The 14,286-nt window shown below is 39.8% G+C and overlaps 1 protein-coding gene across 2 annotated transcripts in view; it reads right to left on the bottom strand.

The window, feature by feature from the left end:
- The window catches only part of CDKL5 (cyclin dependent kinase like 5), a 57,629-nt gene extending 51,686 nt beyond the window's left edge, over positions 1-5,943 (bottom strand). For both annotated transcript variants that reach the window (XM_056861759.1, XM_056861760.1), the window contains exons 1-2: positions 5,809-5,943; positions 4,137-4,171 (exon numbers count right to left, since the gene is read on the bottom strand). In XM_056861759.1, the coding sequence (XP_056717737.1) occupies positions 4,137-4,171; positions 5,809-5,872 (99 nt within the window). In that variant the 5' untranslated portion in view covers positions 5,873-5,943. The remainder of the gene's footprint in view (positions 1-4,136; positions 4,172-5,808) is intronic.
- Between the last annotated feature and the right edge of the window lie 8,343 nt (positions 5,944-14,286).

Genomic DNA, 14,286 nt, shown 5'->3' with positions numbered 1-14,286 from the left:
ACCACCACAACAAAAGACTTTACCTGGCAACATTTATTTCTATCCTACCTGATGATTATGTATTCCTAGAGTTGCCAGCTCTGGGTTGGGAAATAACCTGGACATTTTTGGGGTGGAGCCTGAGATGGGTGAGGTTTGGGGAGGGGAGGGTCTTCAATAAGGTATAATGCCATAGAATCCACCATCCAAAGCTGCCATTTTCTCTAGGTTAACTGATCTCTGTCACCTGGAGATCAGTTGTAATTCAAGGAGATCTCCAGCCACCACCTGGAGGTTGGCAACCATATGCATGCCTCGTGACTTTGGAATTTAACTCACTGCCTGTCTTCTTCACTGGTAAGGTAATGGGGAAGTTTGACATTTATATTCCACAACAGCCATGCCCCCAAAAAAACACATAATAATTATCCAAGCTACTCAAATCAATTTCTCATCTTAACATAGGGGGTTGCCCCTTCTGTTGGCCTTTAGAAAAATAAAAAATAAAATAAAAATAACTTTATTTTTATCATTATAGTTTCTACCAAAGAATCAGTTTTGTATCATTCTTGTATGCATTTTTCATTAGATGTACAAAATAGTGGCAATACACTACAGGCTCATCATTAAAAGCAACTAGCAGCAGCTGCTATGTTGCTGATGATATGCCTAAATTTAACATACTCCTACTTTATTAACAACATGTATTAACTCGTTCATAGAAAAGAAATACATATAGAATCAGTCAAAAAGAATTGGCTGGTTACAGCTGACTTGCAACAAATGGTGTGGTCAGATACTTCCTAACTTTCAACTGGACATAGTAGCAAGGGATCTTCAAAACCTTCTATATAAAAAAATTAATCTGACAAAATGGTTCTAGGAACACTTATGGAAACAGAATGACTACACAGAGTGTGGTGTTGGAGAAACTGATGGAGCAGCCTTCTACTTTTGAAATAGCCTTTTGCTTTAGCACCTTAAAACAATGTTTTATTTCCCAGTACCACTGGGAAAAATATTGATGAGTGTCTGTACTCAATTCCAACTAATTATGACTAGAAACACAACTCAGTCCAACATCATGTGCACTATGCATAACTTCCCATAAACAAATGAAGTTTATTATCTGCTGCTTGCTTTTACTGTAACTTTAGAAACAAATATACCACACTTTATGAGCAGTTTCCAGGAATTTAGTAAGCTAATATTTATTTCTGAGATTGGGACAGACTGGGAGGAAAAACAGCCCTGAAAAATGGCCCTGCCCCTGGCCTCCATAGGCCCTGTCCCAACAAAGGAGAAAGAGCCAGCCAGCCCCACACCTTGCTCAGCTGAATGCTTCCTGCAGCTCTCCTGAGTTGGGCATGGTCATCTCTATGCTGTACCCTACTTGCCTAGGCAAGGCAAGGCTGACACCTGCTGGGCACTGCCTGTTTCCAGGCTGGGCACCACACTTTCCCCTTGGGCTGGCCCAAGTGGTGGTGGGGGGGGGGGCAGGCAACTGGCCTACTGGGAAATTCCCCAATGGTTATAATGGCCACTCCACCCCATCTACAATCTTGGGAGTCTTTGCATAGAATGGATTATTGTGCCGCTTCTTTAAAAAACGAAGCAAAAACAGCCTGATCACCTCAAGTTGCATTTTCCTGTGTCTTGACTGCTATATTTTTAGAGTGTTGCAAACAGAACTGTACATTAAATATTCTAAATAAGGATGCATCATAGGTTTATATTACAGATTTATAATTCTTGTTTTGCTTTAGCTCTACTACTTCAAATCCAGTAATTATATTATATTTGCCTTTTCTCCTTTCAGCTACAATAAAAGTTAGGATGATAGACCTTTTGATCCTTGGACACACTTTTGATATACTGGATGCATCATATAGTAAATAGTGTGATTTTGCTATTTGTTCTATAAGTTCCCATTTGAGTTCCTTTACAATACCTGGATGAGTACAGTGACATATTATTTAGCTTGCTAATTATAAATTGTAAATTAAATCATTTCTATTATAATTTTTCTTTCATGTTACAATACTGTAAGTAGTTCTCAAGTGGGTGCCCCAACAAACTGATGACAGAACAAAATAATTCATTTAAAATTGAATTCATTCAAATTTTTCTACACATTCCAGGATTCTTGGAGTGCTCAACTTACATATTTTTCTTAATCTTCCTACTACCTCTTTGTGCAAATTTCTGCTACTTAGCTAAAATTGTGAAAAGTAAGAATGTTAAAAAAAATGTTCATTTTCCTTTATGATCTACCGGTACTTTACTGCAAATATCTATTAACAGTAATCCCAAGAACATTTTCCTAGGAGTAAGCCACATTCAGCAGACTTCAGTAAAATTCTAAGTAGTCCTGTTTAGGATTGCACTGTTAGTTTCCCAGAGCCTGTACTCTTTTCTGTTTCTTGCAATATTCCATTTAGAAGCAGAAGATACACCAGATTTGCATTAGAGAACAAAATGCCAGATTGTATGGTACTTCTGGTTAAATTTTTGAAGATTATCAGCGCTTTCCTGAGGAAGGGGGCCGAATCCCCTTAGGTAGCGGCATGACCTTGCCGCCAGCGTAAGTGCATCTAAACATGGATTAAGTCGCACTTACGCTCCTGGCAAGGGCAGTTCTGCTGGTGCCCGAGCACCGCAGAGCCGCACCTTGCCCCTCCACAGGCACAGCCTCTCCGTGGTGCAGGCCACAGCATAGAATGGCCATGCCGGCGCAGGGGTGCTTTCCCAGGGCAGGGGGAGGAGCCGCTGGTTAGGCAACTTCCTATCTCCGTTCGGCCTATTACGCCAGCGCCGGAAACAGCGGTGCTGTGCCTGCTTTTTAGGAGGTGCAGCCTCACTGTTTTCAATTGAGCTTTTAGCACCGTTGAAAACAAAAAAAAGCCTTTTCAAAGCCTTTTTCGTTCTCACGGCGTGCACGAAACACCTTAGGAGGAGGCACGGCTGCGCCTCTTCCCCACCGTCCCCGCAGACCGCCAGCTCAGGAATGGGCTGTAAGTGTGCTAATCACAACAAAATATGCCATTTCATTTCTTAAGACTAGTATTGCTTTCAGAACTTTGGCAAAGAGATTAATGCCTCATTCACATATCCCATTTTGCACCTCCAGGTATTGCATATGACAACACAGGCATGCCTGTGGAAATGTTTATGTTTTCAGCAAACCTAAACACAATTTAAAAAAAAATACTGAAGTTTGAAATCAATGAGATTGCCTTTCAAAGTAATATCTACTTAGGATCCTATTATAATAAATATACTGAAGTGTTTTTTACATTCATATGAAGCTGCCTTCTGCTGAATCAGACCATTGGTCCATCAAGGTCAGTACTGTTTACTCAGACTGGCAGTGGCTCTCCAGGGTCTCAAGCAGAGGTCTTTCACATCACCTACTGCCTGATCCTTTCATCAACTGGAGATTCCAGGGATTGAACCTGGGAACTTCTGCATGCCAAGCAGCTCTTCCACTAAGACACAGCAGCCTCTTCCTTTAATCTGTCTTTTCTTGAGTTGCCTTCCTAGATAATGTCACAGCAATTAATTCACCTTTGAACTGGATTTTGGAATGAGGCAACAGTGAATGCAGCATCTGTTTTGGTAGGAAACATGCATAACACATAATAGTGGTTTCCAAATATGACTGGCTTGTACGCAGGATGTCATTTTTCAAGATACTGCAGACAACTCAGAAGAGTACTTTGGATTCATCTGAATGCTAGACAGTATAAAGACCTGAAATTCTGTCCATGAAATTTAGATTACAAGCATCAGACAGACAGCAACAAAATATACATATACCCTTTTAAATAAGGAGCTGTAATAAATGAATGCAAAGTTGACTTGAGTGTACATATGACCATCTAGAGAACCCTTTTGGTACCTACAATGGCTTTCCTCCTTGTACTGGAGATTTCCTCTCCCTTCCCCAGAAATTTAAGGTTCAAAAGCAGCTGTTTGTTGAATTGTTTTTTGGGACATTGTTAGAGGGGACCACCTTCTAAAACTAGACTTCCACAAAGGGGTTGCCTCAAACCTTGAAAATGGTTTCTCATGTTTTTCATAGTGAGGATTTTTTTTTTAACAAGCAACTTGGTCTACAGATCAATCCTTTATACAGCTTTAAGCATTTTACTCACCTTGTGTCTGCACTTAAGTACAACTCCATAGGCTCCTAGACCATCACCGCAAAAGAAGGGAAAAGGGAAAAAAAATTTAAAACGTATTAGCCAGCAGAATTTAGGAAAACAATTTGTTTTTATAGGTGCATTCAAGGGATGCATTATACAGGGTAGATTTTATTTTCATATGTCTATATTATATCTCAAACTTCATTATATTAGCAATAATAAGAACTACTATTTGCCATGAAAACCCCAAAAGGGGTAGCCATAAGTCGGCTGCGGCTTGAAGGCACTTTACACACACACACACATTTGGCTTTTGAAGTATTTTGTAATTCTTTCCTTATTGAATAAAATTATACTAAGCAATGTGAAAATGTCTCTATGCTGTAAAACAAAATAAACACCAATAAGGATTTACATATGCACATAAAACATACTTTTGGTTTAGATGCAGTAATAGTTTACAGTAATCTTTCTATCAGCAGAATTCTGAAAACTAACAGTTGTTGAAGGCTGCAGGATAAAACTATGAAGATGATGGCTATTGACTGTGTAACCATGTAGTCTTATGGTTATTTTCTTTCAGTTTAAAAATAGTTCTAAATAAAAAGAGTTGTCTGAAATTATGAGGCAGAGGATGCCTACTTCCAGAAATCTTAACTAGGGCTATATATTAACACATGTTTTATATCTATTGGTCACTCTTCACAAAACCAACAAACAAGCTCTTCACTGTGCCTGAGTATCAAGAGCCCACAGATTTTGACTAGCTTTGGCAATGCATCAAGTTTTATTCTTGATTTTGCTTCTCCCTAGAGGACCTTGTCTGTAATGTCATACATGAGCTCCAGAGGCTTCCAAAGTTCAGCATGACTGCAAGGGCAAGCCACTACCCTTCTCCTTGGTTCTGAGTGAGTCAGGGTCAGGAGCTTGCCCCTGTGATGCTTCAGATACATTTGGAAAAGAATGACACCATTTACAAATATTTGATACTCAGCACAAAGTCAAGGAAAGTTCCCACTCCTTCCCAGGCCCTAACAAAGGGAAAGAGGCTCTCACCAATTTTTTTAAGACACTCATCAGTGGCATGTTGGTGGGTACAAGGTAGACTACTGGGCTTTAGAGATGTGCAAAACAAAAGGTCCTCAAATTGATGGAGAAAGTAGCTTCAAAACCACTTCCATTATACATATATAATATATATGGAAGTCCTATGTTCAGAATGTAAACCATTTCATTTTTCAGGTGTTCACTATCAGATATAACCAGCCTTTTGGTATACTACTCACTGATAACAAGACACAAAATTTGGAGATTGATATTTTTTCAGAGCTGGGTAGACTGATGGAACTATCATAGCCTGGAGTTGATACATATTGTTGCCCCATTATTGCATCTGGACCAACATACAGGATTCGTAGTGCTTCAAAAATTAGTTTGATAAGAAATAATCTGAGGACAAACTAAATTACTATGTAACCCATGGACTGTGATTGTTCCATCATCCCACCTCAGTTCTCTGAACAACTATTGCTTCTTTCAGTCATCAACACAGCAGTTGATCTAAAAGAGGCAGTCATTTCCTTCCTAAGGCAGTCATTTCCTTCCTAGCTATGCCAGCTACGCCAGTCTCCCTGAATGCATGGAGTCCCTATTTAAAATATGTTTAAGGAGAAATGCTTACCTTCACCTACAACCCCAAGGATCTCAAATTTATTCATCACATTACCAATGTTAGGAATCTTCATGAAGACAAATTCCTCATGGGATGACAGTGGCACAACATAGCACTTCAGAGAAAATCTGAAGTCTTTGCAGCAGGCAGGCTGTTTTTTTCTATCGTGGTTAATTATACTGTTTCATATCCCCATATTAACTTCCAGTTAGTAAAAGATTCCTGTGAAGAAGAAATGGTACCATTAGATTTAGCCAATGTTGCTTCCACAACATTTTTATTAAAAATAAATCATGGCATATTGAACATCTCCGTACTTTATTTTTATACTTTATTAACCTGCTCTCTCCAAGTTATTTACTTATAGAGAAAATTGTTCCAGATGCATTATATGACAGTAACAAATCTACAAGCAACCGTTTTCATACCAAGATTTACATACAGTGAATAAAAAACAGCACCATGTTCTCTGCTTCCTTAGGAAAGAACTGATGCAATCTAGAGAGCTCTTTTAATTAAGCATACACAGTGTTTGTGTGTAAAGAAAGGATCATACAACTTTTTCTTGTCCTTAGTGCTGCTCCTCATTATGCACCACTGGGCTTTGGTAACAGCTTGCGAAGAAGAGCATGAAGCTGCTTTAAGGAAAAGGAAGCCTGAATCCCCATAGCATATACAAAGTTTCCCACCTGGCCTTAGAAGTTGTAGTTCATGCCAGCATCCTATTACTGTATTTTTTGCTCCATAACACGCACTTTTTGTCTGTGCGTGTTATGGAGCAAATGTGTGCACAGAGCCGGCTGGGCGCACTGGAACGACGAGAGCCGGCTCTGTGCGCCCCGTTCCAGCGCGCCCAGGCGGCTCTGTGCGCCCCGGGACGCACAGAGCCAGCTGGGCGCGCTGGAACAGTGAGCCGGCTTTCCCCGCCCCGATGGCCAGCTGGGGGGGGGGGCGTGTTATGGTCAGGTGCATGCTATGGAGCAAAAAATATGGTAATATTTGTCTCTATATCACTTCCTAATTCCAAAGAACCTATGACAAAGTCTATTTAATAGTTATTGTTATTTGAAATCTGCATGAAAAGCAGACCAAAATAGTACACTGACGTTAGTGCAGAACAACGTTTTGTGTCTCAGTTCCCCGGGAACACAGCTGCTCATGAGGAACAAGGCTTCAGGATAGGAATGAATGTAAATCATTAAATAAGCACATGGCTGTGGATCGATGAATGCTGTTTGGTGGTCTCTCTGCCTCCCTAGACACATGAAACTGCATCACTATTTTTAGTGTTCCCACGTGGTGTTGCAGGGAAAATGAGTTGTAAATCATCCAAGCATAAACAAGGTAGGCAAAAGGCAGAGAAATCTTTCTGACATGGAAATCACACTTGAATGTTAACAAAAAGATATTTTGACTTTAGTTAGTAAAAATAAATTTACTTTTCAATTAAATTGTCTAAAAACATTTCTTTGCAATTTAGAATTTAGTCAGAAAAATCTTTTTCCTTCTCTATAAGAACTTCTTCAAAATGCATCATCTCATTGGTAACAATTTTTTGAAAAATAGAACTTTTTCATTAATTTTATTCTCACAAACCAGATAAATTCAGATACCTTTAAAAATATTGGCAAAGCTAAATCAGAAGCTCATTTTCAATACCAAATAGTGTGGCCATCAACTTCACACACATTCATTTTCACTGCCATACCTCATTACCTTACACCAGCTCAACATCATTATCAATGAAACTGAAAATAGCTACACACGAAAAAAAAAATCCAAGGATGAAGATTCAAAGCGTTACTTTCAACTACATTTAAACTGGTATATCTTGAAGCCACAATCAGTTTTAAAGAGTCAAAATATATCAGAAGCAGCCCTATGGAACCTTGTTTGCCCTCTTTCTCCAATATTTGTCAAACAATATATCTCTTCAATATAGTTCTATGACACTTGTTGAAACCAGCTTAATAGAGAGATATCACTACTCTTAGCATGTATCCTCTACAACTGTCAAAAGGTAAGAGATCACTGGACACCATCCCTGCATTAATTAATTCATGGGCCTCTATTCTGCCCCTCCTCTTAGCCAGGTGTGAAGCCTTAGCCAGGTTTGAAGCTTTCAATGGAAGTGGCTCTTCTGCTGGTGGGAGGGCCATTTCTGCCGGAGGAAGGATTCAAACTTGGTTGAACGGAGTGGTAGGATCCTGGCTACAGTATGGAGTAACCTGCCAGGTTGCTTCACCAAATGCACTCACCATGTCACTTCACCAAATGCACTGAAACACAGCTAAGCTTTCAGAGTTGTCCTGGAATTGCTAAATCCAGAACTTTACACTACAGGTAATGGAATTTGCATATGATGCAAATATCTGCATGTTTTGTAATCTGTGAAACTTTTACTGATTTATTTAAAATCTCACACTTTCTCACCAGAACAGGAGACTCAAGTCAGCTTTTAAGAAATTATCTCCTTTCTCCAATGTTTTCATATTATTAATCATAATGTAAATAAGCAAAAACCAATTGGTACAAATAAATGGATAGAATAGGCTTTTATTTGGCAAATGGGATAACTGAAGAACATTTCAATATCTTTTGGTAAACCTATTTAAAAAATAGCTATCCTAACTTTATATTAACGTTTAAAACAAGACTATTATTCTAAAATAATATTTTCTGATACCCTGCTTTGGAAATTAGCTATTCTGATTCAATTATGTAAGAAAAAAGTACTGCATGAAACACCAGTTGATCTCTATTTTAAACTACTGTAAACTATGAAAATATTTGCAATTTTTTATTTAATATTATAAGGGAGATGTGCCATAGCTGAACTGAGCCAGGCTTGCTAAGAATGAGGGAGGGCTATAAATTTGGGGAAAAATAATAAACTGAAAATAGGTAATTTAACAAGTGTACACTATCCAGACTAGCAATGAACAAACTATTCAGCACTGTGGGCAAAATTACCAGTAGGTCTTTTTCCATTAACAGAAAGGCCACAAGCAATACACACTTTTACATATTGGTTTCATGAAACCAATACATAGTGTTTACATATTGGTTTCATAAAACAGCCAATGCGATGCTACAGGTTATTCATGTTCTATGGTAACTTGGAATGATGTGACATCAGTTCCGGGTTTAACCCGAGAATGGCGTCATGGTGTTGCCATTTCTTTCTCCCACCGGTTGCTGGAGTGCCATCACACAAGGCTGGCTGGGGGTGGGAGATCTCCCACCCTCAGCAGGCCTTTGGCAACCCCACCAGCAAATGATCTACAGGACAGCTTATATCAAATAAAAACAAACTACATCTTAACCAGCATAATACCACAGTTACAACACTGAGTCAGCAACAATAAAACATTAACACTAAGAAATAAAAGTGGGAGCACCAGCATATAATTTGGTGTTTACAGAAAAGTAAACTGTCAAAAAAACTCAATAGGCTTCAGCATCACTGAGACTGTCCACATTACAATATGGAATTAGGTGCACAAACCCACTGATTTTACTGGCTCGTGTACTAATTGTGCTGGATTTTGATCATTTTTTCCAGATATAAAGTCCTGGATTGAAATAACTGCTTGAAGAACTCTGCTTATGCAGTAGGTTCTTCCTGATACTGCTGCATCTCCAGGCTCCCCTGAAAAGTTGTTTCTGAGGATTAGAGGATTTTCTAGTACACCAGGAAAGGGAGGGAAATCTGTTATGCCCCACTGTCAAAAAGGGATAGTGGATCTAAACTATTAATGGGTAAGAAGAATGCCTTTACGACCTCTATTTTTCTAAGTTACACTTGAAAGCAGTTGTCATAAATAAGAGCTGTCCATCCAGCCTTTGAACAAGAAATCTTCCTGGCAGAGTGTACCAAAAGAGTCGTCTTGCTACTGCCATTGCTTAAGGTGGTAAAGAGGGCAGGGACCACTACAGATATTTCTCTGAAAGCAAGCACATCAGGGGGAATAAGGAGCTGCTCACAATGGCACCACTGGCATTGGCAGTGTCTCAGGGGAATTTTTCACGGAGATTTGCTGCTGTTTCGACGCTGATTTGCGTCAGAGTCAAATTTTGGTTATTCACTGCAGATCCAGCTTTTCCCTGATAGAGGTATAAAAGCCGCGTTACGTCAGCGGCAAACCAAACCACTTCTGAGCCGTACTTTCCAGTAGAAGCACGTTTTGTTGCTCGGATGCTCATGAAAAAATGTTTGCTTCGGTTCCACTGTCCCACTGTTCGGTTCCGACGTCTCCTTTCTCCTCCCCCAAGAACGGTGATTGGCTGGGGGAGTTTCGTGCTTGGACAAGAATACCGCCCCTTTTGCTGCCTGCCTAGAGTCCTGGCACTTCTCTCTCTCCGTCCCGGAGGCTGGAGGGCGGGAAGGCGGCACGCCTTCCCCGCCCCTCACCCGGGATGGGCCTTGGAGCTGGGCCCACACCTCCAAGCCCAGGGGGACGTCGGACGGACGGCTCCAGGGAGAGACCGGCGGGGCCACGCCATGTGCTCCTCGCGTGCTGGGGGTGGTGGTGATGGCAGCTCGGTCTAGGGCAGCTAGACCCGTGGGGGGGATGTTCAAGGGAAGGGGCTGTTGGCCGCTCTACCCCAGCGGGGAGGGGGTATTTTTGAGAATTCGGATGGGAAAAATGTGCATCCTGAGAGCGGAAAACCCAAGGCAAAACTCCCTCCCATCACTCTTCTGAAGAGGGGCGGCCACCCTGCTCTTATCTCCCTCCTCTCTCTCGATGCACTGTAGCCGGATCACGGCCGGCGCGCAAGCCAGGGGCCTTCTTTCCTCTCCCCCCCCCTGCCATTCCCACTTTCAGCTAAACACTTCTCTGGGCACATGGATGCAATTCCTCCCCCCGCCAATCCTGTCTATCATTAAAGGGCAATGGGTTCCACATCTATAGAAAATAGAGGGAAGCTTTGAGGAAAGCGCTGCCTCCCCCCCCCCCCCAAATTTGGAATCTGACTGTTCCAAAAGCAGAACAGAGCGAGGGTGGAAGAAAAATGGAGGAGACCAGAGGGACTGGTGGTTGTTTTCTGTGCTGGGGCTGGTGAACCGCACAAGATAATCTGCTGGGCGGAGTTGGGGCGGAGCTGGGGGCAGGCATAAAGAATGAGCCTGTTGGAAGGGGAGGCCTCCTGCAAAAGGGACAGACCAAACCGTTGTCAAATACAGCGTGCTTTGTTCCCATGAAAAACCAAAACTACATCGAGATTGACAGGGATAAATCGCGGCCATGAAAAAAACATTTAAATCGTGTGTTTTTTTAGTCCGTGGCAAAACAGAAGCAAAATCTACCATGAAAAATGCCCACAGTGAAAAGCTGCTGGCTGAATGTAGTAAAAATACCTGTACTCATTGTTCCCTTGCTGTTCTAAAGAAGTTAGATAAGGAAAGCCATTCTGATTCAGAGGAATTGTATCATAAACACAACAAAGAAAAAAGGAACTTTTCGTACCTTCAAAGTGATTGTAGCTTGAAAAGGAAAACTATAGATAACTTAAAAAGCCATTCAACAAAGTAGATGAATTTTTTGAAGATTTATTCCAACAAGCAGGAGTAAAAAATTATGAGAAAGTACTACATAAATGAAATATATTTAAAAGTAGTTTGCAACCATTTCTTATAGGCTTGCAAATGCGATATAGAAATTCTTAAAGAAAATGAGCAGCCAATACATAGTAATTGGTTCTTGTAGGTTATCCGGGCTGTGTAACCGTGGTCTTGGTATTTTCTTTCCTGACGTTTTGCCAGCAGCTGTGGCAGGCATCTTCAGAGGAGTAACACTGAAGGACAGTGTCTCTCTTACATAGTAAGCTTGCACTACTAAAAAAGTAACATCAATGAGAACATGTATTTTAACATTATTCATGTCATGAATGAAATGAGAGACTTATCAGGTAAGATAATTTATTAGATCAATTGCTGCTTGTATAAAAGCATGCCACAGAAGTTGGCTGGCAACAGAACTAAAGGTGTCATTTACAAGATGTCACTTAACTCTATTTGGCATTTTAAACTGAACAAGACAGAGGATGGCTAGAATGGGATTTTTTTTTTCATATAAGAAACATTCTTTTACTGAGGCACATCAGATATTTTGAAGAAGACAACTTATATTTATGACACTCTTAACTACAGGAAAGAGGACATGAAATTTAAGTGCTAACTAGCAAAATTTGAAGAACTATACAAAAGAGATGAAAGGATGACCAATTCCTTCCAAGAAGAAACTTTTGTAGAACGTACAGTTTTAGAATGTAAAATGAAAGCTGCACTGAGAGCAATTGGAAGAAACAAATCACTAGAAGTAGATAAGATATCAATAGAGCTATTCCAAACTACGGAAACAGAGTCGATCAAATTCTTAATATAAATATACCAACAAATATGGAAAACAAAACAAAGGCCCACAGACTGGAAATGCTCAATCTACATTCCAATTCTGAAAATAGGATTTTCCAATTCTGAAAATCAGACCATCACATTAATTTCTCACGCAAGTAAAGTGATGCTCAAAATCTTACAACAAAGACTGTCACCATATATGGAATGAGAAATGCCAGCTGTTCAAGCTGGCTTTAGAAAAGGAAGAGGGACTAGAGATCATATTGCAAATTTACGTTTGTTACTGGAGCATATGAGAAAATTTCAGAAGAAAACCAGCTTGTGTTTCGTATATTACAGCAAAGCTTTTGACTGTGTGGAAAGTTATGGTTGGTTTTTTAAAAAAATGGGTATGCCAAAACATTTGTTTTGATGAGCAACCTGTATTCAGGACAAGAGGCTACAGATAGGATAGAATATGCAGAAACTTTAAATTGTTCAAGATTTTCTCTTCTTGGCTTCATCATCAACCAAAAGGGAATCTGCGACCAAGAAATCAGAAGAAGATAGAGACTAGGAAGAGTAGCTATGAAGGAGCTAGGAAAGATTCTTATGTATGAGGATGTGTTGCCAGCAATCAAGATCAAAATAATTCATAACATTGTCTTCCTCATTACTTTGTATAAGTGTGAAAGTTGGGACACTGAAAGAAAGCTGACAAGAAAGTTGATTTATGTGAAATGTGGTGCTGGAGGAAAGTTTTACGGATACCAGGGACCGCCAAAAGCACAAATAAGTAGGTTCTAGATCAAATCAAGCTTGAACTGTCCCTAGGAACTAAAATGACTAAACTTACGCTATCATACTTGTCACATTATGAGAGGACAAGACTCACTGGAAAAGACAATAAGGCTAGGAAAACTTCAAGACAGCAGGAAAAGAGGAAGACCCAACATGAGACTGGCTCAGTAAAGGAAGCCACAGCCCTCAGTTTGTAAGACCTGAGGCTGTTAATGATAGGATGTTTTGGAGGTCATTAATTTATAGGGTCGCTATGAGTTGGAAGCCACTTAACAACACAACACACACAATTGACAAAATTTCTCCTCATTAATTATTTCTTTTAAAAATTGCTTTTTGCTGGCCAAAAACTGAACACCAGCTAGAACAGTTTTTTGCAAAAGAATTTAAATATAAGGAAACCACAGAGCAAAAGCCAAAATTTTACTGCATAAACCAGTACTATGATTGTCCAAACCTGCAAACAGCAAGAAACAATTTCCCTTGTTCCTCCCCACAGACAGGTACAGAAAAGCCATCCAGTCATCTTTGTGAGCACAAGGAGCACTGGATAACAGTACCTCCAGGACTGGAATGCTTAATGAATCTCCTCAGCAGACAGATGGAATGAGAAAAGAACATGGGAGGAATGTATTTGTACAATTATTCTTGCTGCATTAAAGATTCACTGGTTTATCATAAAAACCAAAATAGCAGATAATAAATTTAAAATACAGCCTGAGAATAAGCATGTGAATAATGATTCATAAGCAATTCCTCCTCCAAAGTAACAGTATTTGTAAGGACAATATTTTATTTTCATGAGTTCAGCAAGACACCCAAACCTTTCAAACAAATTAAAAGTTTTAGATGATTATCAGAATGAAGACCATTAAATTATTTGATCTATACATCCAAATAAGTCATTTATATTTCAAGAGTGCTTGGCACTTTAAAGCTCCCTAGATTAGGAAAAAAGTTTGGTTAATCCCTGAGCAAAGAAAAAAGAAGGAAAGCATTTAAACTACCCTCAGAATATTTTCTCTCTTGGTCTCTGCAAATAATTTAAATCAATCTCAGGAAGGGAAAAGGTAGTGAGTTTTTGCCAGTAGCACTTATATATATAAAAGCATGGGCCAAAAGCATAGAGGGAAGACCCTCTTCCATCTCAACTTGACTGATGCCCCTGAAAATTGTTTTTCTGTTTTTGTTATGGAAAAATCAACAGTTTGCTCTCATCCCCAATTTACACCAGCAATGCAATGAGAGTTTCACTTCCAAGTCCTCTTGTCCCAATGAGACCAAAGAAGTGCCAACAGAGGGAACTAACACTGGCATAGAGCATAGAAATTTGTGCAAATTCTATG

This window comes from Euleptes europaea, chromosome 16 (genome assembly GCF_029931775.1).
Source record: "Euleptes europaea isolate rEulEur1 chromosome 16, rEulEur1.hap1, whole genome shotgun sequence".
NCBI classification, from domain to species: Eukaryota; Metazoa; Chordata; class Lepidosauria; order Squamata; family Sphaerodactylidae; genus Euleptes; species Euleptes europaea.
This window is presented reverse-complemented; position numbering and strand designations above follow the sequence as displayed.